Below are 26,622 nucleotides of genomic sequence, written 5' to 3'. Positions count from 1 at the left end.
GGGACCCGCCCCGTCCCGCCCTGGAGGCGGGCCCGCAAGGCGCGGGAAGCGGCGAAGCGCGGGCGCCCAGGCGCGCTCAGCTCCGGGAAGTATGCGCGCCGCTTGGTGCCCGGGGGACGCGGGCAAAGACTTCGGGGCCTGAGTCCGGGGCGGAAATGCTGCCACCCTGGAGTTTCGGAGAGTCTTCTTCCCGCCCCCCGCTGAAGCATGGACGTGCAGTAACTACACTGGACTAAATGCAGGGCGTAATAAAAGTTTTTCTTGACCGGGGGTACACCCAAGTGTCGCTTAATTTTCTCAGGATTACAGGGACACCCGGGTTCCGGTTGTGAGCTCTGACTGCCTGTTGCGGACCAGCAGCGTTGGCTTCACCCGGGAGCTGGTCAGAAATGTAAAATCTCCCCCGCCCCCCACCCCGCCCAGCTCAGACCTGCTAAATGAGGATGTGCATTTTACAAGCCCTTCTGGGGATCCCTACGAAGGTTAAAGGCTGAGAAGCCCAACTCTAGGGCTCATTTCTTCCAGCCTTCAGTGAGAGTCGGCATCCTGCCTAAAGCTTGGGCTCTATGCAAGCAAGCATGGCATTCTGGTCCTGGGCAATGACTTAACCTCTCTGAGCCTGTTTGTTGAAAAAAAATGGGGGTAATAAAAGCACCTAACTCCTAGGGCCTTTTGAAAGATTCAATATAACATTCCAGGAAAGCGCCCAGCTTTACATAGTGAGCACTAGGTAGGGGTTCTCCTTCTCCATCAGCAAACGTGTAGCGCACCCACTAGGCGCTACACCTCCTAGAGCAGCTGCCAGCCCACTACAAGCCACATGATGTCAGCAACTCATCATTTACTGAGGTCCGGCTACCAGCAAATGACCATTCTCCTCCACTGGCATGAAATGGCAGATCTCCCCACCCTCCAAAGAGCAACTGTGGTGCTGGGAATTCAGGAAACCCACATCCCGAGCCCAGTTCTGCCACTAATTTTCTCTAGAGCAGTTTGGTTGTTGCTCTGGACTTCAGTTTCCTCACCTGCAAAATGACATTGAATCAAATTATCATTAAGGGTCTTGTATTGATATCTCCAACAGCTGTAGTCTCACACCTTCAGGGAAACCATTGCAGTGGAGACTAAACTTACAGCCCAAGGTGTATAACCAAGGCTGGTTTTCTCCAACCTCCCACCCCCACCCCATGCCTTCCCACCCCTTCCAGACAACACACTTTTTCCTGCTGCCCTTGGTGGCACCTGCATTCCAGATAGGTGGGAAATCTTCTGAGCCTCAGTCCTCATCTTGACTGGGACATAGGTTAACTTTCAAAAGAGAAGCCCAGGGACAACCAGGCATGCTCCACTGCTCCTCTTTCTTCCCCGGGGACCTGTCCCTGATGTCATAACTGAGTAACTATGACAACCCATCATGGACAGCTAAGTACCTCACAGAGGAGCCTGGGTGCCTCATTTCAGAAGTGAGACTAGGAAGAGAAGATGAACAATTCCCTGGATTATCTGGCCTACCCTGTAATTGTCTCTAATCATAGACAGAGCACATCCTTCAGGAAGAAGCTGGACTTTGGCCACTATGCATTTCATAAGAATAGAATACAAATAGGTATGTGGGGCAATTTAAACTGGACACTATGACTAGAATTCTGAAAGGGCTCACCTTAAGAGATATTGATGGTAAACCAGAGCAGTACACAGCTTTGCAATGACATGGCCTTATCTGCTGAGTCTGGTCAAGAGGGTATTAGCATCAGTGACAAAATTTATCTTCCACCAGGGAGTTCCTTTGATGGAAACACTCATTTAAGCTCTTTAAAGCCAAAAAGCTAGACAGAGGATGAGACTGCAGCATCCAGTAGCCAGGCTAGTCATATTGGGAAAGGGTGGGAGAAAGGCTCTTTCATTAGCTTCAAGGAACATTTATGTCTGTAAATTTTATTTTTCTCAGCCCTCATCATGCTTTCATGTCTGCTCAAAACTCTTCAAATGATGTCAGTTTGGGAAAGTCAACTAAACCAGAATCCCTGAACTGAATTGGTTCAGAATTCAAACTTGCAATGTTTTAATCAGTGTCATTGTGTAGAATGTGAGCAGAGTCTCTAAGGCTACTAAGAGGATACCTGTGACGTAACATTGCTCTCCTTCCTTCCTCTCCAGTGAAGCCTACTGTTGATACCAAACCTCCAGCAGCGCACACACATCACATCTTAAAATTGAGCAAACTGCAGGTATTTGTTCTTGCCATCTGCAAATGTACCTTATCTATGTCCCAAAGAGGTCCAGTTTCCCAGAGCCTTCTAAATACCCACCACTTCCTCCTCCTCTCCATACACCACCCCTGGATTCCTCAGCCCTGCTCCCAGTCTCCACTGTAGCCCCCAGTTTGCCCCTTTCCCATAATCCCACAGGAGGGGGATGCTTACCATTGTGAGAGGGAGCATCATGTAGTGATGATGTCACCATGGTGGGGTGGGGTTTCTCACCAGGGTGAACAAAAGAGAATCGACAAAATTGAATACGAAAACAAGCAACTGTGTCAAAAAATCGCCAATGCCCACCGAGGCCCCGCCAAGGTGGATTGCTGGAACGAATATTTTTCCAAGAGGTAGTATTATTTCTCTTCATTTTCTGAAAGTCAAAACTGACTTCCCCCTTGCTGGGCTTTAGTACTAGAGGCACACTTAAGGAAAGTTATCCTGAGGGATAACCAAAGAGACCATGTTAAGGAGAAAGAAAACCACCCCAAACAAGAACCTTTCTCTAACGTTAAAGAGCTAACTTTTGTTCCCTAAGAGACTCTTTGGAGTCCTATTTAGAGTTCGTCACAGAAAAGCACTTTTGTAAAATGGTGATGATAACTGGGATTTTAATATAGCATTCTTAAAATTGTTTCTGCAAATATTTGCTGAGCAACTACTATGTGCTGAGCACCAGAAATACAGAGGTGAAATGAGATGTATATTTCCTAACCTCAAAACACAAGGTCAGAAAGGGGACATTTATGCAAATAATTATGCAGTCTGATCAGGGCTACAAAAGGAATGTATGCGAGGAAAATGAGTGTGTATCTGTGTGTCAGTGTGTAGGGGAGAGTGTCAAGATGTCTTTCCTGATCCTTGTGTATTTAAAACTGGGTTGAAAGCTGAGGGGAGTAAGGTGAACCAAAACTATTACCAGCTATTTGTGATTTCTGGGTAGACAAGACCTTCATCACCTAAACCAGAGAGTCTCAATCCTGGTTTCATATAATAATGCCTGGGGAGCTATTGTAAAATGCTAATCCCCAAGCTCCATCCCAGACCAATAAACTAGAATCTTCTAGTAGGCTGCAGGGCTGAGAACCACTGGCCTTAACCTAAAAAAGCTTTGCATGTTTCCCAGAACGTGGTCTGGTTCAATAGGTTCTCAGGGCTCCGTGGAACAGCAGGCTCCCTGCACTCAGGCAGCCTGAATTTCTGACATCATAACTTCATCTTCCCCACTCCAATCTGGAAGGAGAATTTTATTCTTCACCTATTTTAGGATTTTTTTTTTTCCAGCTTAAACAGAGAAACAAGGAACCGGGAGCTAGTGAGAATCACTGTGGAAAACCAGGGCATTCTGAAGAGGCTTGGTGATCGCAAACCACACTATGACCGCAAGTCGTCGGAGTTAGATTGGCAGGCACGTGGGTACTCTGTGATAGCTTTATTCACTCACAGAATCTGGCTGTGTTCAGAGGAGTCAGTCTCAGGAGAGGACAAAATTGTTGGAGGACAAAATCATGAGGAATGTAACAATCTGTAAAAGAAAAACTGCCCAGAGCCTACAAAGCTAACAACAGGAGCAAACCCTTCACCAGCTAAGGACATCCCTTGATAGCAAAGCCATTATGTGACAGCTTCAGAAAATATCTGGTAACATCTTCCCTCATCCCTTAATTCATTTAGATTGAATGAGCAAGCAAAGAAGATGAAGGGTATACAATTCAGTATGTGGTTGATTTGTTTCATGTAGGGACAATCCTGCAAGAGGCGGGGAAAAGCCATCTGCAGTGTTTTTATAAACTTCCACTCTCTGGCTTTGGTCTGTAAGCCTTTTCTAAGACCCATAGGATTTAGAACTTAAACTTTCACACCAGCACCTGGGCATTGACATAAATCTTTCTGATTTTTTTTTTCCTTCAAGAATTCAAGACGCTATATCAGAAATACAACCAGATATCTTCTCTCCCGAGATAAATAGGTATGTCTCTACATGGCTGCTCTTTATCAGAGAACATGGTGATCACAATTGATGGCAAAGCCCTAAAACCCATGTAGATGGAGAACGAGGGGCCCAACCAAGGGGTGAATTTTGCTCTTCTGTAATATTGATTGGCCATCCATTCGGGGACTAGAGTTCCGTTTTTGTTTCCTCTCTCCATATAAGTAGGAAATGACTGCCTTTTGTCACCAGCTTTGAGGCTTTATGTGAGTCTAAGGGGAAGTGATTTGTTTTAGTAAGACATAAACAGGAGGTCTCGTGGCTTTAATGTTATGTTGAAGTTATATTACGGGTCTCTGTCACTGTTCAAAAGTACTATTGTGTTGGCATTTTGTATTATTTCATATTATTAGTAATGACTAAGTTCCCCTGCCCTGCTGCTGCCCCTATGGAGAAGGATAAATGGACACGTGGGCTTTTCAAAGAATAATTCTGTATAATTGATGGCTCTCCATTTCTCTCCCTCTCCTCTCCTTGAATGCAAGGTTACTCACCATGGATAAGACAAGAGAAGGCCCTAGGATTTCTTAGCTGCTTAGGATTTCAAGGCACTCCTAAGTGGCTGAATGCTCAATCTTAGGATGCTACAATAAAGCTTGGAACATAAAATGAGTAAGTTACATGTAAAATACCCAAAGGCATTAAGTTCCATCCCCAAATGGAGACAGAATGGGACAGGCAGAAGGAAAGATCCAACAAGCACTTTTATTGGGGGCTATGAAAAGTCTTAATGAGAGAGAGAAAGTGACAGCTTTTTAAAGCATACACCATTAGCACCACCCCAAACAGGAAGAATAGGTTGGGTGAGATGATTCAACCACAAGATCAGCTCTGTGGAAATGGAAAACAAAAAGCACATGAGGAAATTAAAGTTCAGACAACACAGAGGAAAAACACCATTAGCTTCTCTGTGAATACCCAGGATTGGAAAAGAATGCTTCAGTGAGATTTTCATGGACTCTGTTCATTTGTAGGGAGAAGCAAGATTGAAAATGTCAAAAATATCTCAAAACACATGACAAGACAATGTTGCATGGCTTCTGGGATTGGTCATGCTGGTTTTGAGCCTTTTTAAATGGTTTATTTGGAAGGAGAGGAGATCTTATATGTTCTTATCAGAAATAAATGTTTTATTTTAAAAAGATTTACAGGAAGTTACAAATAAATGTATGGTGAGGCCTCCTGCACCCTTCTCACCCAGCTTCCCCCAATGTTAACATCTTATCTAAATACAGTATGGTGTCTCTCCAGGAAAGTTGACATTGGTACAATCTATAGCACATACACAAATTTCACCACTTACATATGCACTCATTTGTTATGTGTGTGTATAACTCCATGCTGTTTTTATCACAAGTGTGGTTTTGTATTAATACAAACACTTTCAAGACAGTTAACTGTACCATTATGGAAAATACCTTACCACCGTTTTTGGCCACAGCCAGCCTCTGCCTCCCAGCCCTAAACCCCGGCAATTACTAATCTGTTTTCCATTTCTATAATTATGCTGTTTCATGAGTGTTACATAAATGGAGTCATGCAGTATGTAATCATTCTTTTCAGATTGTTTTTTCCACTCCATATAATTTCCTTGAGGTTCATCCAGGTTGCACGTGTTGATAGTTCGTTCCTTTTTATTGCTGAGTGGTATTCCATGGGATGAACGTACCACAGTTTATTTAACCATTTACCCATTGCAGGATATTTGGGTAATCTCTGGTTTTTTGACCATTATGAATAAAGCTGCTATCCACTATTATGCACAAGTTTCTGCATGAAAATAAGTTTGATTTCCCTGGGATAAATGCCCAAGAGTGTACTTATGGGATTATGTGATAAGTCCATTTTAAGAGAAATTACAAAACCATTTTCAGAGTGGTTATACCATTTATAGTCCCACCAGCAATGAGTAAGCCAGCTTTTTCATATCCTCATCAGCATTTGATGTTATCGCCATTTTTAGTTTTGGGCATTATAACATGTGCAGTAACATCTCATGTGGTTTTAACTTGCATTTTTCTAATAATTAATGAGGTTGAACATCTTTCATATGTTTATTTGCTCTCTGCATATGCTCTTTGGTGAAATATTGGTACATTTGCCATTTTCTAATTGGATTGCTCTCTTTAATATTGAATTTTGAGATTTCTTTACACATTCTACACCCAAGTCCTTGGTGTTGGACATGTGATCTGCAAAATATTTTCACTGTAATTTGTCTTTTCATCTTTCACAGTGTAAAGCATTTAAGTTTCGCTGTCATTCAGTTCATCAATGATGAGCTTGTTCTGTATCTTGGCTCTGTCATGCCCATCTCCTGGCTGTGATACTGTGTGTAGTTTTGCCAAGGGCTACCACCTGGGGAAACTGAGTAAATGGTACACAGGATCTCTCTGTATTCTTTCTTTCACACATGTCAATGTATAATTACCTCAAAATAAAAAGTTTAAAGAAAAAAATCAGTGTGTGCACATACAAATTCAATTTTAAACGGATTCCAGTCCATCTCATTTTGAGGAGCCATTCTTCTAGACATCCTGGTGAGAAGCCTGGCAGTCATCCTTTCCTCCCTCTCTTTCATCCTTTCCGCTCCCCTGCCTATTTTAAATCTACCCATCCTCTCAGTCTTTGTATGTACTACTGCCCATTTAGGCATTTGTGATTTACAACTGGTATTATTAATGGGAAAATATGCCCTGATCACTTTCTAGCTTCACACCTTCAATGATTTGCCATTCTTTCCAGAATGAGCCACACGTTTCAATGTGGCATACACAATATGGGCCCCTCACGATCTTGTTCCTTCTGTCTCAGAACCCTCTATCAACAGAAATTTTTATTTCAAGCAATGTAAATTGACATCTTATTTTAGTGAAAAAAAAAAATGTATAACTTATTGAATGAAATAGCTAACAGTATTTGCCAGAAAACTGCAGGACTGAGCTTCAAGCGGCACATTCAAGGAACAATGCCCCAGGTCTTGGTGTAGAATTGGTCTGTGGTGCTGTAGCTCACACAGTTGCCCCTGTTCTACCTGGAATGGAACTGGATCTTCCTGACCTGCTAAGTTCTCATTGATCTGACGTCTTTGTGTCACTAGCTCTAAACTCCAAGTCAGTGAAGGTGTATCTAATTGATGTAACTTAGATCATATGTACCCATTCCTTATCTGCAAGGGAGATTGGAAGGGTATTTGCATTTTTCCAATTCTGAACATGGGTTCTGCTTCTCATTCTCACCAGAATAGGGAATTTCCCCCTAGTTACAATAAGGTTCAGATACCAGAATTCCACAAAAATGACAAATGCCTGCACCCTTCAGTTCAGTTCAGTCGCTCAGTCGTGTCCAACTCTTTGCGACCCCATGAACCGCAGCACGCCAGGCCTCCCTGTCCGTCACCAACTCCCAGAGTTCACCCAAACCCATGTCTGTCAAGTCGGTGATACCATCCAACCATCTCATCCTCTGTCGTCCCCTTCTCCTCCTGCCCTCAATCCTTCCCAGCATCGGGGTCTTTCAAATGAGTCAGCTCTTTGCATCAGGTGGCCAAAGTATTGGAGTTTCAGCTTCAACATCAGTCCTTCCAATGAACACCCAGGACCAACCTCCTTTATGATGGACTGGTTGGACCTCCTTGCAGTCCAAGGGACTCTCAAGAGTCTTCTCCAACACCATAGTTCATTTGCTTCACATACTTAGCCGCAGTATGTGGGCTAAGTTGCCCCACAACATGTGGGATCTTAGTTCTGTGACCAGGGATCAAACCCATGTCCCCTGCATTGGAAGGTGGATCACCAGGGAAGTCCTTAGCTATGTCAGTTTTTGCTTCATGTATTTTAAATGAAGCAAATGGTGTTTGTTGCACACACATTTAGGATTGCTCTATCTACTTGATGGAGTGATCCTTTTACCATTATATAATGTTCTTCTTTGTCCCTAGTAATTTTCTTTCTCTGAAGTCTACTTTATCTGATAATAATATAGCCTTTTTAAATTATGCTTTTAAAAAAATTGTTTGCATATGTTTCCATCCTTTCCAACTACTTTTGTATACTTGTAGATGACATATCAGATCAGATCAGTCGCTCAGTCATGAAGTTAGGCGTTACTTTTTTTTGGCCGTGCCACACATCTTCAGTTCAGTTCAGTTCAGTTCAGTCACTCAGTCGTGTCCGACTCTTTGCGACCCCATGAATCGCAGCACGCCAGGCCTCCCTGTCCATCACCAACTCCTGGAGTTCACTCAAACTCACGTCCATCGAGTCAGTGATGCCATCCAGCCATCTCATCCTCTGGCGTCCCCTTCTCCTCCTGCCCCCAATCCCTCCCAGCATCAGAGTCTTTTCCAATGAGTCAACTCTTTGCATGAGTGGCCAAAGTACTGGAGTTTCAGCTTTAGCATCATTCCTTCCAAAGAAATCCCAGGGCTGTTTACTCCTTCAGAATGGACTGGTTGGATCTCCTTGCAGTCCAAGGGACTCTCAAGAGTCTTCTCCAACACCACAGTTCAAAAGCATCAATTCTTCGGTGCTCAGCCTTCTTCACAGTCCAACTCTCACATCCATACATGACCACAGGGAAAACCATAGCCTTGACTAGAAGGACCTTTGTTGGCAAAGTAATGTCTCTGCTTTTGAATATGCCATCTGGGTTGGTCATAAGTTTCCTTCCAAGGAGTAAGCGTCTTTTATATCGTTGGATCATTTATTTATTTATTTTTGACTGCTCTGGGTCTTCATTGCTTTGTGCAGACTTTCTCTAGTTGTTTTCTCTAGAACAGGGGCTACTCTTTGTTGTGGTGCAAGGGCTTCTCATTGTGGTGTCTTATCTTGTTGTGGGTCCCAGGCTCTAGACGTGGAGCTTCAGTAGTTGAGGCTCCTGGACTCTGGATTTCTGGCTCAGTAGTTGTGGTGCATGGGTTTAGTTGCTCCACAGCATATGGAATCTTCCTGGACCAGGGATTGAACCTGTGTTGCCTGCATTGGCAGGTGGATTCTTATCCATTGCACCACCAGGGAAGTTCAGGTCATGTTTTCTTTTAATCCACTCTGCCAATATCTTCCTCACTTTTAGAATATAATTGTCTTATATATTTCCTCTATATACACTGAACACTGCATCAGATGGTGACATAACTTTTGTTATCCAGAAAATATGCATAAAGAAAGTCAAGAAGTGAAGAATAACCTATTTACTTCTAGCTTACATATTCAGTTGTTTTTTTCCTCTCTGAATGTCCCAGCCTTCTGCCATTTTGTTAATCATTTTTTAAGAGTTAGTCTCAAGAAACTATGTTAGTTTCCCTTTACTGGAGAATGTCTTTATTTCCTCTTCATTCCTGAGGGATAGTTTCATCACATTTAGGATTAAAGACTGAGAGTCTGCTGTCAGCACTTGATAAATGTCATGTCACTTTTTCAAGCCTGCACAGTTTCCTTTAAAGTAATATTAAAATAGAATTTGCGTTGGTGTTCCTTCCCGTTGTTTCTCCCGGTTCTTAAGTTTTTGGTTTTGGGGTTTTTCTTTAGTCTTTAGTTTTCAGGAGATTAATTATGATGTATCTTGGTATGGATTTCTTTGGGCTTATCCTATTTTGAGCTTATCAGCTTCTTGAATCTGTAGATTTATATCTTTCACTAAACTGGGGGTATTTTTGGCTATTATTTCTTTGAGTACTTTCTGGCACCACAGTTTCTCCTTATGGGATGCTGATGATACAAGTGTTAACTCTTTTGTCTGTAATGCTTTTTTCCAGTTATTTGTTCACATGGCATAAATTTTATTGATCTGTCCTCAATACCCTGATTTGATCTTCTGTCACTTCTACTCTACTACTGAGTCCATCTGAGTTTTCAATTTTTCAATAACTTTATGTTTATATCATTTCCATAGAGTTATTTTTTATAACTTCTATTTCTTTGTAAGATTATCTGTTTTTAAATTTTTTTCTAGAATTTGTTATTGATTGTTAAAGCATTTTTATTACAATTTTTAAAAATTCTTATTAGATAAATTTTAACATCTGAATCATATCATACTGGTATTGGTTGATTGGAGTTTTCTTGTTCTGTATTATGATGAGTAATATCTCATCACATTTCTCTCTCATATCCTGGATATTTGGGTGATTATCTTAGGGGTCTCTTAATCCTATTTAAATCTTCTATTATAGCAGATAGTAGTCCAGTTTAGGTGTTGGTATAAATTTCTGCTTCTTTTATGTGTCTTATTTTCAATGAAGTATGGTTTTCTGAGCCTTTGCAATACTATTCTCGTCTGCTTGTTCTTTGGGTACTGCCAGGACTCCCACTCAGTCCCTTCTGGTGTCTTCTGCAGTGTGGGAATGTGCTTCCCTGGGCTGCACAGTGTTGCTGGGTTACCTTCTGCAGAGGGGTGGGCGGGCATTGCTGGGCCTGGGTCTCCTTTTGTCTCTGGGTGGAAGGCAGGGAGACATAAGGCTTCACTCCTGCTATGAATGAACTGGGCCACCTGCTGGTATCCTGGTGTGGAGCTAGAGCTGGGGCTCCCTGGTAGGTCTCTTCCAGGCTTCTTTCCCCTTTCCTGTCCTTTGGCAGAAAAAGCAAACTTTTTTTCCTTTCTTCCTGCCTCACTCCCCCCTTCTTTCTCTTCCTTCCTTCCTCCATTTTTTCCATAATTTTTCCTTCCCTGTCTCTGCTATTGGTGGTTCTGGGTTGTAGGCCTTTCCATATCTCAGTTGGGTGTGGGAAATGAAAAGAAAGCCCAGGAAAGTCACTACATTGTTTGTTCCTCAAATCTTGAGTTTCCCCACTTAACCCATTTTCTTTCCATCTTTCAGAGTCCTTTTATCAATAAATTCCTAAGATTTTAAGTTGTATTTGGAGTTGTGGTGGTGGTATGTACACACGTGTGTGCTCTGCAGTATCCAACTCTTTGCAACCCCATGGAATGTAGCATGCCAGACTCCTCTGTCCATGGAATTTTCCAGTCAAGAATGCTGGAGTGGGTTGCCATTTCCTCCTTCAAGGGATCTTCCCAACCCAGGGATCAGACCCAAGTCTCTTGTGTCTCCTGCATTGGCAAGTGGGTTCTTTACCACTGTGCCACCTGGGAAGCCATTTAGAGTTGAAACTGAAAGTGAAAGTCACTCAGTCATGTCCAACTCTTTGCGACCCCATGGACCATACAGTCCATGGAATTCTCCAGGCTTAAATACTGGAGTGGGTAGACATTCCCTTCTCCAGGGGATCTTCCCAACCCAGAAATTGAAACCAGGTCTCCTGCATTGCAGGCAGATTCTTTACCAGCTGAGTCACAGGGAAGCCCAAGAATACTGGAGTGGGTAGCCTATCCCTTCTTCAGCAGATCTTCCCGACCCAGGAATCGAACCAGGGTCTCCTGCATTGCAGATGGATTCTTTACCAACTGAGCTACCAGGGAAGCCAGATTTAGAATTGAGAAGGAGGGAAAAAATGATTCTACATCATCTTGCTCTGAAACCATAAGCCTGACTTTTAAAGGAAGCAATGGTTGGAGACTGTATTCAGAGGACAGGAAAAAAAAAATAGATTCATATTGACTCCACCAGATAGAAAAATGCTGCTTATTGTTTCTAAACTATATGATTCAAGAGGGCTTTGTGCATATGCTGGTCAGTAGTTAATAAAAAAGTCAACAAATGCTTTCTTTTTTTTTCACACGTGATCCTGTGACTGGTGGTATAAATGGTGTAACTCTGCATAAGTGGATGTAAAACTGTGATGAGTCACATGCCTTAAAGCATGTATGTATTCAATGGTAAAAGCACAATCGGCCAGTGTTTAACATAGCTAAGCATTGTCTGTGAAGGACAGATGGTTGTAATTTTTAAAAATCCACTTCCTGCAGGGAGTGCAGTGGATGACAGAGAAGGTTAAAATTGCTGCATCAAGGATGGCAAACAAGATTAATTCACTTGCCAGTTCTGCTCAATTGAGACCAGATACTATATCCTGAAATATCCAAAAGCAATATCTACATTCAGCAAGAGAGTGCTATGATCAATTAGTGATGTCTGCCGTGGGTGTAAGAGTGGGTGGTGGCAGCTTATTGGCCCTGCCCGTCTAACATCCTTGACCTAGAAAAAAGCCCTCCAGAGCTCACCATATTCTCTCTGGTTGGAGACACAAGCAGAAACCTTACCAGCCATTGAGGGCCCAAGTGGGAGAAAAGGGACATATTGGAAGGTATAAAATAGGTAGATTTCTTGGTGTCAGGCCCAGAAAGACAAACACGCAGAAATTTTGCCCAGAGGCTCAGAACATATGTGCTATTGGCTAGAATGGGACTAGGAAATGAATTTATATATATTCCACCAATATATATTTGTAAACAGGTTTGTGGTTTTTTTAAAAAAACAACAGTTTTATTTTTACAAACAGCAAAAACACTTTACAAATGACCTGTCTCTGGGGCCCTATCCATTCTACTCTCACAGATTTTAGAGCAGCCAAGCAGTTGTCAACACAGTTTGCCTTTGGGGTGAGGAGGTTGCTTAGACAGGAAATAAAGCAGGCATCACATCTTAATGCCTTGCTTCACAATACACATGAAGAGAAAGATGAAGAGATGAAATAGTCATCTGAAAATCATTAAGAAAATTTTAAAAATAAGAAAATGCTGAGTTGTTTGAAATTAAAAAAAAAAAAAATCTGTTATTCAAGCACTGTGCTCCTACAATGGGGGAAACACCACCCAGTTGGGCCTTGCTAAGAGTTGGTTAGGATCTCCACCAAGGGGCCACCCTAGAGGACTTTTCAAGAGTAATTTTGACTTACATGTTTTTTGCCTGAGGGCTGATTTTAATCCTTCTCTCCTGTATAATGGCGTAAAGAATCTGCCTGCGATGTGGGAGACTCGAGTTTGATCCTTGGGTCAGAAGATTCCCTGGAGAAGGGAATGGCTACCCACTTCAGTATTCTTGCCTGGAGAATTCCATGGACAGAGGAGCCTGGCGGGCTACAGTCCATGGGGTCACAAAGAGTCGGACATGACTAAGCGACTAACATGTTCACCTTTTTCTTTCTCCTGTACAATACACACAACTTGGTATGTGCCACTCAGCTTCAAAGAGCAGCTGCCTTCCCCACCGGTTCTATGTGGAATAGCTAAGGCTAATTTAACTTGGTAAGAATCCAGTGCTTTGTAAATACAAAGAGGTCCTCATCCTTTTGCTAGAAAGGTCTGAAGAATGTGATCCTGTTCCGTGGACCTACCAGGTTCATGAGCTATGTGGGCTGACCAAAAAGTTCGTTTGGGTTTTTCTGCAACATTGTAATGGAAAAACCTGAACCAACATTTTGGCCAACCCAATAGAAAGTGGACAAGGTATCCTTGTGTAAGAAGGCAAAATGGAAATTTCTAAACAGGCAGCAGATCTTCTCCCTGGTGCTTTGCACTTTACCTCGCCTCCTTTTTTTCTCATGAGGAAGAGCTCTTTCAAGAGCTGTAAGCAGCCTCTTTCAAGTCTTAGAAGTTGCAGCCATACTGCATATTACTGTAAATTCTAGCTGAGAGCACATTCCTCACTTCTAAGTCAATGGCTTAATAGGCAGCCTCAGTTATGGGGCCACAAAAGAGAGGCAGTATAGTGGTTAATGACAATCACTGGTATTAGAGTTGGACTCTAATATTATGACTCTGCCATTTTTTTAAAGCTGTGTGAACTTGAACACATTATTTAAACTTTCTTAGCCTTGTTTTTCTCATTTGTATAATAGGGATGATAAGAATCCTACATCAAGGAATTCCCTGGCAGTCCAGTGGTTAGGACTCTCACTGACAACAGTACTGGTTCAATCCCTGGTTGGGGAACTAAGATCTCACAAGCCATGGTGTGTGGCCAAAAAGAAAAAGAACACTACATCACAGGCTTGGTGCATTTGTCAAAGTCATGTAGGTAAAGGCTTTAGCATAGATTCCTGGCACAGAATAAAGGTTTATATACATTGGCTATTAAAAAGAAATACAATTCTCTGAAGCTAAGCTGTATCACAAATCTGTTGTGATATTAAACACTTTTGCTCAGAGACAACCCATCAGGCCCACACTCAGAGTCTACATACTTAGATTTTGACGGTCAGGACTGATTTATTGTGGTTTAGACATAGATTTGATGGGGGTGTGGGGTGCAGGTGTGGGGATCATCTGTTTTTCCATGACCTGGCATGTCAGGAGCTCCTATAATCTGAAGGAAGGGACAGGTCAGAACCAGGGCAACTGTCAGTAACAAGAGAGACAAGTGACAGAACAGAATAAATCAAAGCAAGCAAGGGTAAAGTTTTGGAGTCTGAGGATATATAGAAAAGGCACAAGCAGCCTTACATTCCACGAGTCCCTGAAAACACCACCGTATCATAGATAGTACAATAACTCATGGTGACAGGGAAGCATACCTTAGTCTGTCAAAAAAGTTTGTGAATGCTCACTATTCAAGACGGCAGAGAACCACATTTTCCATTGCCAGGCAAACACAAACTTTCAAAACCTTTAAAAAGATCAACATTTTAGTGCCTGAAGACAGGCAAACTTCAATTGCATGTTAAGTCCTCTTGGGTAAAACAACTCAACTCTGGACAAAGCCCGATAAATGAAGTGTCAGTCTGTTTATAAAGCTTAAATTACCTCTGCAAATTGGTACTGCATACATTCACCACCACCTCCCCCGCCAAAAGACAGTGGCTACTCAACTTTGGTACAGAGAATCAGGGTCAACTTGCCTGTGATACTTTAATGAATGACATGTGTTATATGGTGATATATACCCCCTTTTGACTCATGTTTTCTGCTCCAAAGGAGTGCAGTGAAAAGCAATGGACAAAAAACAATCACAAACAAGACTTCCCAGAGAGACTCTTCTTGAGGATGGAGTTTATGGAAAATTCTGCCCCTCTCACTTGAGATTCCTTGATGGTAGCATGGGGTAGGCCAGGCCAGGTGGTCTTCCAGATCCCCTCCAACCTGGATGTTCTAGGATACAGTTACCTGACCCAACTAATAGGTACCCAGTGAATGTCCTTGCTCAGCCTCTCTAAGAGCGCTCTGAGCTGGCTGTATGCACTCTGGAGGTCCTCCTTTACCAGTACAGCATCCACCAGGTGCCCGTAATGCTGGTCTATGAAGGAGGCAGAGGCGGCCATCTCTTGCTGCTGCTCATCCTGCAAGGAAAAGGAGTAGTTACGGAACAAGTGGGTTGTTATCCTCCTGACAAGTAATGGACCTACAACCTTTGTCTTGGGCAGTGTTGCAACCTCTAATTTTTAGGTGATAAGTGGATGAATATGGCCCTTGAATAACCAACTGGGTACACAAGAACAGGGCGTAGTGATGCTAGCCTATCCAACGTCCAAGAAAAGTTCATGAATTATAGCCATAATCACTGTTCAGTCATTCAAAAGATATCTACTGAGGACGTGTTAGCTTTGGGTAGATGCTGAGTCTATATCTGCGTGTATATATATGTCACTATCACACTTCCTGTCTGAAGGTATTTCCAAAATAGTACAATTATGGTGCATGGCAATTTGGTTAAAATAATTACAGGGAAGAACCACAAATAGTATTCACTATACAAAAGCCAAGCAAGCATTTCTGGAATCAATAAGGGTAAAAAGGAAAAGAAGTAATTTGAATGCCCTCAGAGGATACCTTAATTCACCCTGTAGAACTCAGTTCTTCTTTTCATTTCCTCAAACCAGAACCAACCACTTGCATAGTAGACAAAGGAGAGTTATTTAAGAAAGTCTGGGACAACCCTGACCCAATGCGCCATTTCCTTAGGATACCTGACTTCTATCAGATTGCTTTCCTGACACCTAACACTAAGGCATAGACAGCCAATGAACCCTCCTTCCCCCAACCTATGCAAGTGTCTGCATCTTCATTCAGAAATACCTCTAGTAAGTAAAATTCCAAGCCAGTAGTTCACTGACAATGAACTTGGGTTTTGGAAGACAGGAAAGTGGCAGGATCCACTCTTAAGTAAAACTGCAAAGTGAAATTTATCACTGGCATTCACCCACCTCCCTTTCTATCTCCTTCCAATCCTCTGTTGCCTTCTCTCCTCTGCTTCTAGGGCTCACTGTTTTTATTCTGTCATGGAAGGGGGGTGAGCTGTCTCCCCCTAAAAGGATATTCCAGAATATTCCCTCCTCCTCTTCTGTCACCAATCAAAACCAGATTCCTTCTTTAGTGAGAGTGTCCATACTTCCAGAAAATATGTTCTAAAGCACTAGGAAACAGTTTTTGCCTGCTACCGCAAAGACAGGAGACATCTACAGGAAGGCTGAGATGATTTCTTCTCCTTACTTCTAACCCCCTAGGAGGGGGAAAAAAAAAACTATTGAGTTGGCCCAAAAGTTCGTTCAGATTTTTCCATAACATCCTGTGGAAAAACCCAAACTAACTTTTTTGCCAACCCAATAGATTAAATTGGGCCAAGTTTCCCAATTCTTTATGGTATCTTGCAGGGCTCTTCTCCTACTCAAAAGCACCCTGCAGCATCCCACTGCTGCCCTTGGATCTAACATCCTGCTTTTCCCACCGTCTTACACATACACATCCTATAGACCTGTCCACCACTTCTGGAGTTTCCTCTCCCCCGGGCACCCTCACGGTTCATCCTGGAAGCAAGTATCTATTCGAGAAATTATAGAAGGGACTTTTTTTTTGGGGGGGGGGCCCTAAATCCCTCTATCTTCCTAATAAATATCTGTCTCTTGAAAGAACTCAAGTAAATCTGTAATGGAGTAAAACGTGTGACATTTTTTTTGCAGCCGTCAATCCCTTGAACCCTTTTCCTGACCTGTAAAGGTGGAACTCAACCACCTGCGGCTTCAGCAAGAGAGCCTCAGCCCTGAGCAGCATGTAGGGAAGACTCCCCCTGCTGCCCCTTGCCTCCATCTTGGATTAGCTTTCTGGACCTGAAGTTGGTGTTTCAATTAAAAATTATTCGGGTTTGACTTAGGAGTTCAACAAATTATTGTGGTTTGTCACACTCAGATCAGGTCCCTGAAAGAGGTCAGTCCCTTATTTTCTGAGAAGATGCTCATGTGAGGGGGTGGAGGGTGGGAAACCCTGGTTAAACCGCCCCTGTGTGAATCAGGTGGCGCTTCCAGCTGCCCAACTTAAACCTTCCAATCATCACATGACATCTGAGTCCGGGCAACAGGCAAAAATGGAAAGATGGTCTCATGCAGAAGGTACGTCTGCCCACATGCAGCTGTAACAGGCCCTTTTAGGCCTTAGGAGATGAAATGATCAACTTGAAAACTTACAAGTGGGGCTGCTGCGTCCTCACAAGCTGGAGACATGGGTGGCGTCTTCCTTTTTTCCTGAACTGCAGGCTTTACAAATATAACATAGGGTTTAAACTCTGAGGTCCTCAGTTGTTGCAGAGCCTGAAAAAGAAAGTTCAGGAATGTTATATACTTCGAGAATATTTTATTGTGAAATGTATTTCTTGAATGCTCAGTAACGATGTGCTTCATCACATCACCCCAATGGCAAGGGTCCTGACTATATGGTCATATGACAATTGACTTCAACCACGCAGACCACCTGCTCTTTTTCCCACTCTTCACTATGACACTGGGCTCAGCTGGGCCCTGGAGGCTCACTCGCTGAGAACAGAGGTTCCAAAGCCTCAGTTCCAAGAGCTGCCATCTCTCTTAGCTCTGCCCACCCTCCCCCAAGCTCTAATTAGCCTTCATACACCCTTCTTTGCCTGCCTACTCCTGAAGGAAGAACCAGCAGGATTCAATGTGTGTATCTATTTAGTCAGATGTCATCAATTTGGACTAATGCAAAATCTGTGCTATCACACAGGCCTCCTCATGATATTCAAAGAAGAAAAAGTTTGTTAAGCAAATGAAGAGACTAAGAGATCCCTTGAAGTAAACTGTAAAGACTTTAAAAGGTTTTCCGTATGCAAATTGTCCTGTTAATTAGCTCACTTTATTTATGATGTGAGGGCCTCTATTTGGACACACTGGTATTAAACTGCTATATATACAGTTTGCATCCCCCCACCCAAATCATAAAATCACTTCTCAAAAAATTTTTGAAATTCAGACTATTTTAATTTCAACTACCAACTCCCAGGAAGTCCAAATTAGTGAGGATTTTCCTTTCTGGACATAAGGTGCTTTGGGGAATCTGTTTCAAGTCTAGCTCTGTAAAATAAAACCTACAGTTTATGTGATAAAATCAGAACTCTGTTTCCACACAGTGGGGGGAAATGCCCAGACTGAGTTCAAAGCTTAGAAGTTTTTCTCAAAGACAAGGTAAAAAAGATGGTTAAGCCCCTGCAGGATGTGGGAGACTGGAAATGTTTCTGAAACACTTCACAAGGTCAAATCTGCCCTTTTCCCCTTTCAAATTGCTCTCCTGACTGCCTCCCTCAGTGGTCCTCTAAGCCACTGACTTCAATTGTCCTAGTTGGGAAGGGGGTGGCCCAGCTTTCATTGGTGCATTTATATCTGACTGTCCAGAAGAGCCTGGCAGGCTACAATCCACGGGGTCACAAAGAGCCGGACATGACTTCACAACTAAACAACAACCCTGACTTGTCACATCTAATGGACCAGTTGGTGTCATCATCTGCTGCATGATTTACTGCATGCAGTCTATCCCAGGTCTGTGGGCCACCAAGAGGTTCCTTCCAATTAAGGGAGTTTCTGCATAGAGGTGCACATTTCGGGGTACAAAAGCTTTCATTAGTCAAAGGGATACCCAAGGAGATGTTTGGGGTTTTGTTTGCTTTAGTTGCACCACACAGCATGCAGGATCTTAGCTCCCCAATTAGGGATCAAACCTGCACCCCCTGCAGTGGAAGCACGGAGTCTTAACCACTGGATCCAAGGGAAGTTCCAAGGAGACCCAAAGAGATGTTAGCATTCACTGCTCTGGAATAAAAAGCCCCTGCACTGAGGCTGAATGTTCTGTAAAATGTATAGCCCCCCAGTTTACAAGTTCCATTAATGGGAAATTCCTAACTGGCCCCAGGAACTCACATCTGGCTCCACGTCCACCAAACAAACTTTGTTTTTGGCCATCACAACCCGAATGGCTTCCAGGCTGGTTCCGTAGAGGTTTTCCTTATATTCACCATGCTCCAGGAACCTAGAACACCAACCACCACAGGGGAAAAAGAAACTTTCAGCTCCCGAGCTCACCTAAGTTCGCACCGAAGGTAAATGTGAAGTGAAAGTCACCCAGTCGTGTCTGACTCTTTGCAATCCTATGGACTATACGGTCCATGGAATTCTCCAGGCCAGAATACTGGAGTGGGTAGCCTTTCCCTTCTCCAGTGGATCTTCCCAACCCAGGAATCAAACCAGGGTCTCCTGCACTGCAGGTGGATTCTTTATCAACTGAGCTATCAATGGCCCGCCAGGATTACCACCCCCACCTGTCCCCGCCCCACTTCCTCTGCCTTTTCCAGGAAGCCTTCCCAGGAGGTCAAGTGGAAGATTGGCCAGATGAAGAGACACACAGCTACACGGAGGTCCCACTGGCCCATCAAGATGACATACTTGTTGTGATGCAAGTCAGCCTCAAATGTTTGCTTAGAGACAAAGTGATACTCTACTCCTTCCTTCTCATGGCTCTTCCGGGGCCTGGTGGTATCTGTGGAAGACAGAAGGACCACTGGGCAGAGATGTCATGTCACAGCGAGGCTGTGCTCTCGTTGCTTTCAGAGGTTCATCGCTGATTTGTGCACAAACACCCACTTCCCTTCATCAAGGGTCCCTGTGTGCAGGTATACCATTGATCTGCACAGCTCTGTGATGCAGGCAAAAGGAGGCCCCAGTTTTGCAGGTGAGGAAACTGAGAGGTGCAGAGGTTAAGCCCTGTTCTGAGGTCCAAAGGCTGGCAGGGAGCAAAGCCAGGCTGAACACACTCTGTCTCAGGCCAAGTGTATGCCCCTAACCACTCAGCAAAACTATCTCACTGATGCTGCAGGTTTTAAAGAATTGCTAAAGGAATTTCTAGTCCTCTAAGTTTTAATTTCCCGATTGTTCCTCTTCTTAAAAATATTTTAATTTATTTATTCGGCTGCACCAGGTCTTAGTTGTGGCACACAGGATCTTCTATCTTCACTTCAGCGTGCGAATTCTCAGTTGCAGCATGTGGGATCTAGTTCCCTGACCAGGGATCGAACCCAGCCCCATGCATCAGGAGCTCAAAGTCTTAGCCATTGGAGCATCAGAGAAGTCCCTCCTAATTGTTTTTCTTTTTGAGAGCCAAAGAGGCAAAAACTCAGATGACCCTGCTGTATGCTTTTAATTCTTTATTCAATTATTTCTCATTTTGAGAGGAAAAGAGACATGAAGACAGACAGTCCCCTTATGGACTGGATGTTTCTGCACAGCTGGCTCTTACACAGTTAAAGCATAGTGTTTTCCTCTGATTTCCATAATAGAATCAAGGTGCACACCTCTGGGGAAAATCAGATTCCCCATAGAACAAGGAACACACTCAAAGCAGTACACAGCTTTTTCTAGAGCATTCTGAAAGAAAAGAAGGGGTCTCAGAGGGCAGCCACCCAGGGGATGCTCTGCACTTTAATGTGTGACCTCTTTGTCCAACCTCTGGCAAAGCTGCTAGGGTCACTTGTGATCATGTCCTTGCGTTAATACTTTTATTCACTCACTGATTACATTCCAAACACCTTAGATGAGTATATGAGACCCTCTTGATCAACCCAGCCTCCCATTCAGCTTTATACACCACCAGCCACCCACACTAAGCTCCTCACTCCCTCACACTGCTACTCTGGGTCACACCTTCAAACCTTTGCATTTGTTCTCTTGATATAGAGAACTCATCCTTTGCTGCCTGGAAAACTCCTATTTACTCTTCAAAACCCAGCATAAAAGTTACTGCTGCTGGAGTCAAGGCCCCAAGAAATCTTCGTGTGCACACATATGTGCATGCATGAACATACACACAAACACACACACTCGGACCCTCTTACGTGGAATGGCAACACCAAAGTGCTGAGGGTTCTCTGCCACCACCTTCTGCTTCAGCTCGTGTAGTCGGGCTCCCAGAGACCCTGAGAAACAAGAGGAAGGCTGCCAGGTTCCAGCTGGGCTCCCTCCCTTCCCTGCCAGGGAGGAAACCAGCCCATTCTCTGGAGATGTCACCTACCGATCAGAACCACCAGGCGGGGCCGCTCGCCAGGCTGGTGCTGGTACCTGGTCACCTCCTCGTAAGTTGGCAGCTCAGGAGACTCGGCCACTGCAGATGTCTTTCCTTCCTGTGGGCTTCCCAGTCTCTCTCTACGGCCCAGCCGGAAGCTCCTCCGAAGACCAGCTTGGAGAGAAGGGCAGGGGGACACTGTGGTATTTGTCCCAGCATCTCCCTATAGACTTTCTCCACCTGGTAAGACCTGGAGGTGCGACTGAGACCCACTGGCCTCTCCCAACCACATCCTGCTGCAGGATGCACAAGTAATATGATGAAAAGGGGACCACTAGGCACCCAAAATTAGGGTTCAAGGCTACTATCTTACTTGGCATGTGACTGACCTCAGGCAAGTCATCACCCCTCTGAGCCTCAGTTCCCCTATCCATGAAAGGAGACACAAATCTACAAAAGCAATGGTTGCTCCTAGATTGGATCCTGGGTCAGGGGAAATGCTCTAAAGGACATTACTGGGACAATGGCGAAAATGTTGATATGAACAGCATAAATTAAAAAAAAATATATATATATAAAAGAAATTCCCAGAATTGATAATAGCCCTGGATTATAAGAAAATGTCCTTGTCCTTAGAGAACACATACTGAGCTATTTAGGGGTGAAGGGACATGATGGCCACAACTAGCTTTCACATGACTCAGGGTGGAGGATTAAACGTGTATATGCGGGACTTCCTTGGTGGTACAGTGGTTAAGAATCTGCCTGCCAAGGTCGGGGACATGGGTTCAGTCCCTGGTCCGGGAAGATCCTATATGCCTCGGGGCAACTAAGCCCACGCACCACAACTACTGAAGCCCATGCACCTAGAGCCTATGCTCCACAACAGCATAAGCCACTGCATGAAAAGCCCTCGCACCACAACTCGAGAGTAGCCTCTGCTTGCCGCAACTAGAGAAAGCCTGTGTGTAGCAATGAAGACCCAGGGCAGCCAAAAATAAATACCCTTTAAAAAAAAAAGTCTTAAAAATGTGTATATGCAGAAAAAGAGAATGATAGAGATAACACGGCAAAGTGTTGACGTCTGGTGAACCGAGATGTAGAGTATATGGAAGTTCTCTGCACAATTCTCACTGCTTTTCAGTAAGCTTGAAGTTACTCCTGAATGAAAGGTTAAAAACCCTTCGCCTGTCTCTAAAGGCCTTTGAAAAGATTTACCAAAATAAAAGAAGCAAAGTTACTTCGGAGACTGGTAAAAGGTGCCACTGCCGTATGGGGGTGGAAGAAACACTGAATAAACTACAATTGGAGTTATGGTAATAATAAAATTGGTATTAAGGTAGGGGTCCTTGTCCAGGGCGCTGCTCCCAGTGGCTGGGTGAAAGCTGGGGGCAGGCTGGGGACCCCAAGACCAGGGCAGGCTCAGCTTGGCCTCTGGCTAACAGAGACTGAAGGGAAATGTGGGTCCCACAGACTCAGCAGCTCTTGAGGGGCTCCTGGGTCTCAGTCACCTCTCCCTGACCCAAGAGCCCGCGATGGGCTAAGTTATGCATGGGTGGGGGAAGGGTGTTAAGGCAGGGGCGGAGGAGAGCCCCCATTACTTACCCACATAGTATCCTTTGAAATACCCTTCACAGTCACAGGACTCTGGGAACCAAACAGAGAGAGGGAGGCCAGTGAGCCAGGCTGGACACATGCCCCAGCCCAGAGGCACCCAGCCATGGGTGGCCAGGCAGGATCCTCTGGGATGGAGTCTCAGAGGGGCTTGGGACAAATGCCATGTTCCAGTCAGCCCTAGGTTTACAAATTCCTCTGTTTCACCCAGTGCTCCATGCTTAGACCACAAACAGCCCTTCTAGACCTGGTAGGGTTCGGGGTCAGCAGGCCCCATTCCAGCCTCTCTGAGTTAGGGCCCGTGAGGATAAGGAGAGGAGATACACTCGCCAAGCCCTGCCGTCCTATCTCCTGCCCGCTGCCCAGGCAGGTCACGTGACCAGCCCAGTCGGAGTCCGGGGAGGGCTGGGCCCATGTCTCCACTAGCTCTGCATGCCTGAAGGAGCAGATTGGTCCAGCTGGCAGAGCCGGGAGAGAGGTGCCAGGAGGGGTGCCTGAGGGGCACCGCCCCCCCAGGAGGAGGGGGTGAAGGGGCTTGTTCAGACAGTCTACAGAAAAGGGACCTTGTCCATGCGCACAGGGGACAAATACCAGGCCTACCTTTGTCACAGGGCTCATCGTCTGCGGTTTGCACAAAAGACAGATGGAGCAGAGTTAGCAGAGGGGAACCGGGAGGCCCTGCCACCAAGAGGCAGCCACAGCCTTGGGTCCTCAGGAGCCCTCCATCTGTCCCCTCTTTCTCTCCTCCAGCAAGCCTGTGATCTGAGCTGCAGTGCATTATTAACCAAGACTTGCTCTAATTAGTCTTCCTGTGTGTTTCTCATTAGCGGCCCAAAGAAAGCCTGCTCATTACTGGCGTAAGTAAGCAGCCTCAGGGCCAAAGTACTCAGCAGCCCCTCCGACTTGAGAGCAAGTCTGGAAAGGCAGCCACACAGCCCAGGGAGCAGCTCGCTAAAGGGTGTCTGCGGCGGACCGGGACCTGCTCCCGCTTTTCTGGGGTTTGAGACTCGCCTGGGCGAGCACAGATGCAGGTGATGGCAGAGCACGGAGCAGGGCAGCCGGCCAGCTGCGCTCCAGTCACCTGGTGTGGTTCTAACCCCCCAACTTGGTTCCGAGCCCCACTCTTGACCCCAGGCTAGAGAGGCCATCCCCTGACGTTTCTTCACCACCAAGGGCTCTAACCAGGGGGCTCTGGAACCCTGTTCCCAACCCCACTTCCTTGACCTCATGAGCCTCTGTTTAACTATCTTGGAAAAAAGGATGACCCTGACTCCACTATGAACCAGAGCTGTTGTGACAATTACAAGGCAAGAAGGTAAGTGAAAGTGTTTTGTAAAAGGTAAGGGCTGCACAGAGTAAAATTCCCAGGTAAAATTCAAGACACTAAGTTAAATGTGAATTTCAGATAAACAATAAATAATTCCTTAGTATAAGTATGTCCCAAATTACTTTCTTTCTTTTTCCAAGCTTTAAAGTTTTTATTTTGTTTTGGGGTCTAGCTGATTAACAATGTTGTGGTAGTTTCAGGTAAACAGCGAAGGGACTCAGCCATACATATACACGTAGCCATTCTCCCCCAAACTCCCCCACCACCGCATCCAGGCTGCCACACAACGTTAAGCAGAGTTCCATGTGCTATATAACAGGTCCTTGTTGGTTAACCATTTTAAATGTAGCCGTGTTTACATGAGAATGTCCCAAATATTGCATGGGATATACTTATATTAAAAACTGATTCATTGTTTATCTGAAATTTGAATTTAACTGGGAGTCCTTTTCTTTTATTTACCAAATCTGGCTGCTAACACAGAGGCGTGAGATCACTCACAGCCATCTCTAACCCCTTCCAGCATCAGTGGTTCTTATGTTGTCAAGGTCAGGGGGCCCCTTGGGGATCTAAGGAAAGCCGTGGAGCCTCTCACAGACACAACACAACACCCACGATCTGCACACGATTCTGGAAGCGACATCATCATGCCCTGCAGTGTTATCTATGGGCCCCCAGTATAGTAGCTCCTCTCCAGGGAACAGCTCCCCACCACCTACCCCCATTTCTCCTCCTGACCCCTCTCCCCAGCCCCTCCTCCCTCAGGAAGCCTCAGAGCTCAGACAGGAGTACCCGCTCCAGCCTAGCGCTTGCTTCTTCCCCACATGACGTCCCAGGGTCCTAGGGTCCTAACCCCAGCTCCTCCCTGAACTGCTTCCCTGAAGCGCCATCCTGCCAGACTACTCACAGGGGGGCTTCTTGAGGCTCTGGGGACTCGGCAGGGTGCCTGTGGCTCTCCGGTAGTTCAGTCGCCTATGGGGACAAAAGGAGATGGGCAGGCCAATGAGCTGGACGAGAGAACCAGTCAGAGGGAACCTTCTGGAAAACTCAAGGAAACCAAGGCCTAGATCCCACAGTGGGGTACAGCCTGGCACTCCAAGGGCCTCCTGGCTTCACACTGAGTTCCAGTGCAGAGGGACATTTGCACAGGTGCTCACAGGTTCGTGAGGAAAAAACTAAGTTTCTTGCTCTGAGAGATGCTTGCCCAGCCTAAGATGGTCATTCACACACAGAGGGGGCAGAGCCCAGTATCCATGGTCAGTGGTTGGTTGTTACTTTCCCAAAGCTGATTCTCAAGGAAAGGAAGCCCCTTCTCCATAGCCACCTGGCCTCTCCATCTCTGAGGAAGCCGGAAAAGAGCAGAATGACTCTTAGGAGAAGTCGAGGGTGAAAGTGACTCTAATTTAATGCCCTAACCACCCTCTCCCCAGCCCAGTGGAGAGCTCAGCCTGGCACTTTATTTATTTATTTATTTTTAGAGAAACATTGTGTTTAATGGTAAAGGTTAGCACACTCCAGCACCGGGCATGGCCTGGAGTCGAAGCAGCAGGGGTGGGTAGGTGACTTCCACGGAGCCTCACATGGCAAACAGGATGAGGAAGGCGACCATCAAACAGAAGAGCCCCATAGCCTCAGACACAGCCTGGCACTTTAGAAGCAGCTTCCAAGGCCTCATCTCTAAGCTGATACCCAGGGCTCCTGGAGGTATCTAGATTTCCACAATTAAATGCAGCTAGAGCACCTTCCCCCACAACCTGTGAAGCCAAAGATGCAGATGGGTCTGAGGCTGCCCTGAGGAAACAGACCAGCAGTCTTCAAACCCCAGCCCCTCAGAATCACCTGGAATATCTGTTAGAACGTAGAGCTCAGACTCTGGCCCTGGGGTCTCTGATTTAGCAGATCTGGGGCAGGGCCCAGGCAGGGACTGGCTTTTCTAACAAATTCCTAGGGAATGCTAATACGCCTGGGAACCACACCAGGAGAGCCACTGAAATGGATGAATCCTGAGGTTTGTAGATACAGCGTCATTCCACACCCCTAAAATGGAAGAGGGCTACAAATCTCAGGAGAGGCATTGCAGGCATAAATGCCACACCCTCAGGGTTTACACTTTTGGAAATCTAGCCTAAGGAATCAATTTGAAATGTGAGGACCAGACTATATGCAAGATAATTATTACAGCCTTGTAGCAGTGAAACATTGAAGAGAGCTTCAAAGTACAGCCACGGGGAAGAAGAGAAATCACTTGAGGTATGACCTTTCTTCCCTGAAGC

The 26,622-nt window shown here is 44.9% G+C and overlaps 2 protein-coding genes across 2 annotated transcripts in view; one reads left to right on the top strand and one right to left on the bottom strand.

Annotated features, from left to right (window-relative positions):
• Positions 1 to 1,411: 1,411 nt before the first annotated feature.
• On the top strand, positions 1,412 to 17,222 carry LOC104983003 (chromosome unknown open reading frame, human C17orf105). Its single transcript, XM_010832494.1, has 6 exons — positions 1,412 to 1,606; positions 2,158 to 2,228; positions 2,487 to 2,605; positions 3,540 to 3,663; positions 4,168 to 4,224; positions 17,037 to 17,222. Exons 1-5 carry the CDS (start codon positions 1,483 to 1,485, stop codon positions 4,222 to 4,224), a joined length of 495 nt encoding a protein of 164 aa, XP_010830796.1. The 5' UTR covers positions 1,412 to 1,482; the 3' UTR covers positions 17,037 to 17,222.
• Positions 14,338 to 26,622, bottom strand: part of MPP3 (membrane protein, palmitoylated 3 (MAGUK p55 subfamily member 3)) — a 28,261-nt gene continuing 15,976 nt past the window's right edge. Inside the window, exons 13-21 of the mRNA XM_010832495.1 lie at positions 25,257 to 25,321; positions 23,623 to 23,643; positions 23,014 to 23,055; positions 21,418 to 21,582; positions 21,242 to 21,322; positions 19,797 to 19,890; positions 19,275 to 19,383; positions 17,538 to 17,660; positions 14,338 to 15,419 (exon numbers count right to left, since the gene is read on the bottom strand). Of these exons, the coding sequence (XP_010830797.1) occupies positions 15,243 to 15,419; positions 17,538 to 17,660; positions 19,275 to 19,383; positions 19,797 to 19,890; positions 21,242 to 21,322; positions 21,418 to 21,582; positions 23,014 to 23,055; positions 23,623 to 23,643; positions 25,257 to 25,321 (877 nt within the window). The 3' untranslated portion in view covers positions 14,338 to 15,242. The remainder of the gene's footprint in view (positions 15,420 to 17,537; positions 17,661 to 19,274; positions 19,384 to 19,796; positions 19,891 to 21,241; positions 21,323 to 21,417; positions 21,583 to 23,013; positions 23,056 to 23,622; positions 23,644 to 25,256; positions 25,322 to 26,622) is intronic.

The sequence above is a fragment of the Bison bison genome, unplaced genomic scaffold (genome assembly GCF_000754665.1).
Source record: "Bison bison bison isolate TAMUID 2011002044 unplaced genomic scaffold, Bison_UMD1.0 scf7180017861046, whole genome shotgun sequence".
NCBI lineage: Eukaryota > Metazoa > Chordata > Mammalia > Artiodactyla > Bovidae > Bison > Bison bison.
Note: the sequence above shows the minus strand (reverse complement) of the source record. Positions and strands in the feature narration are given on the sequence as shown.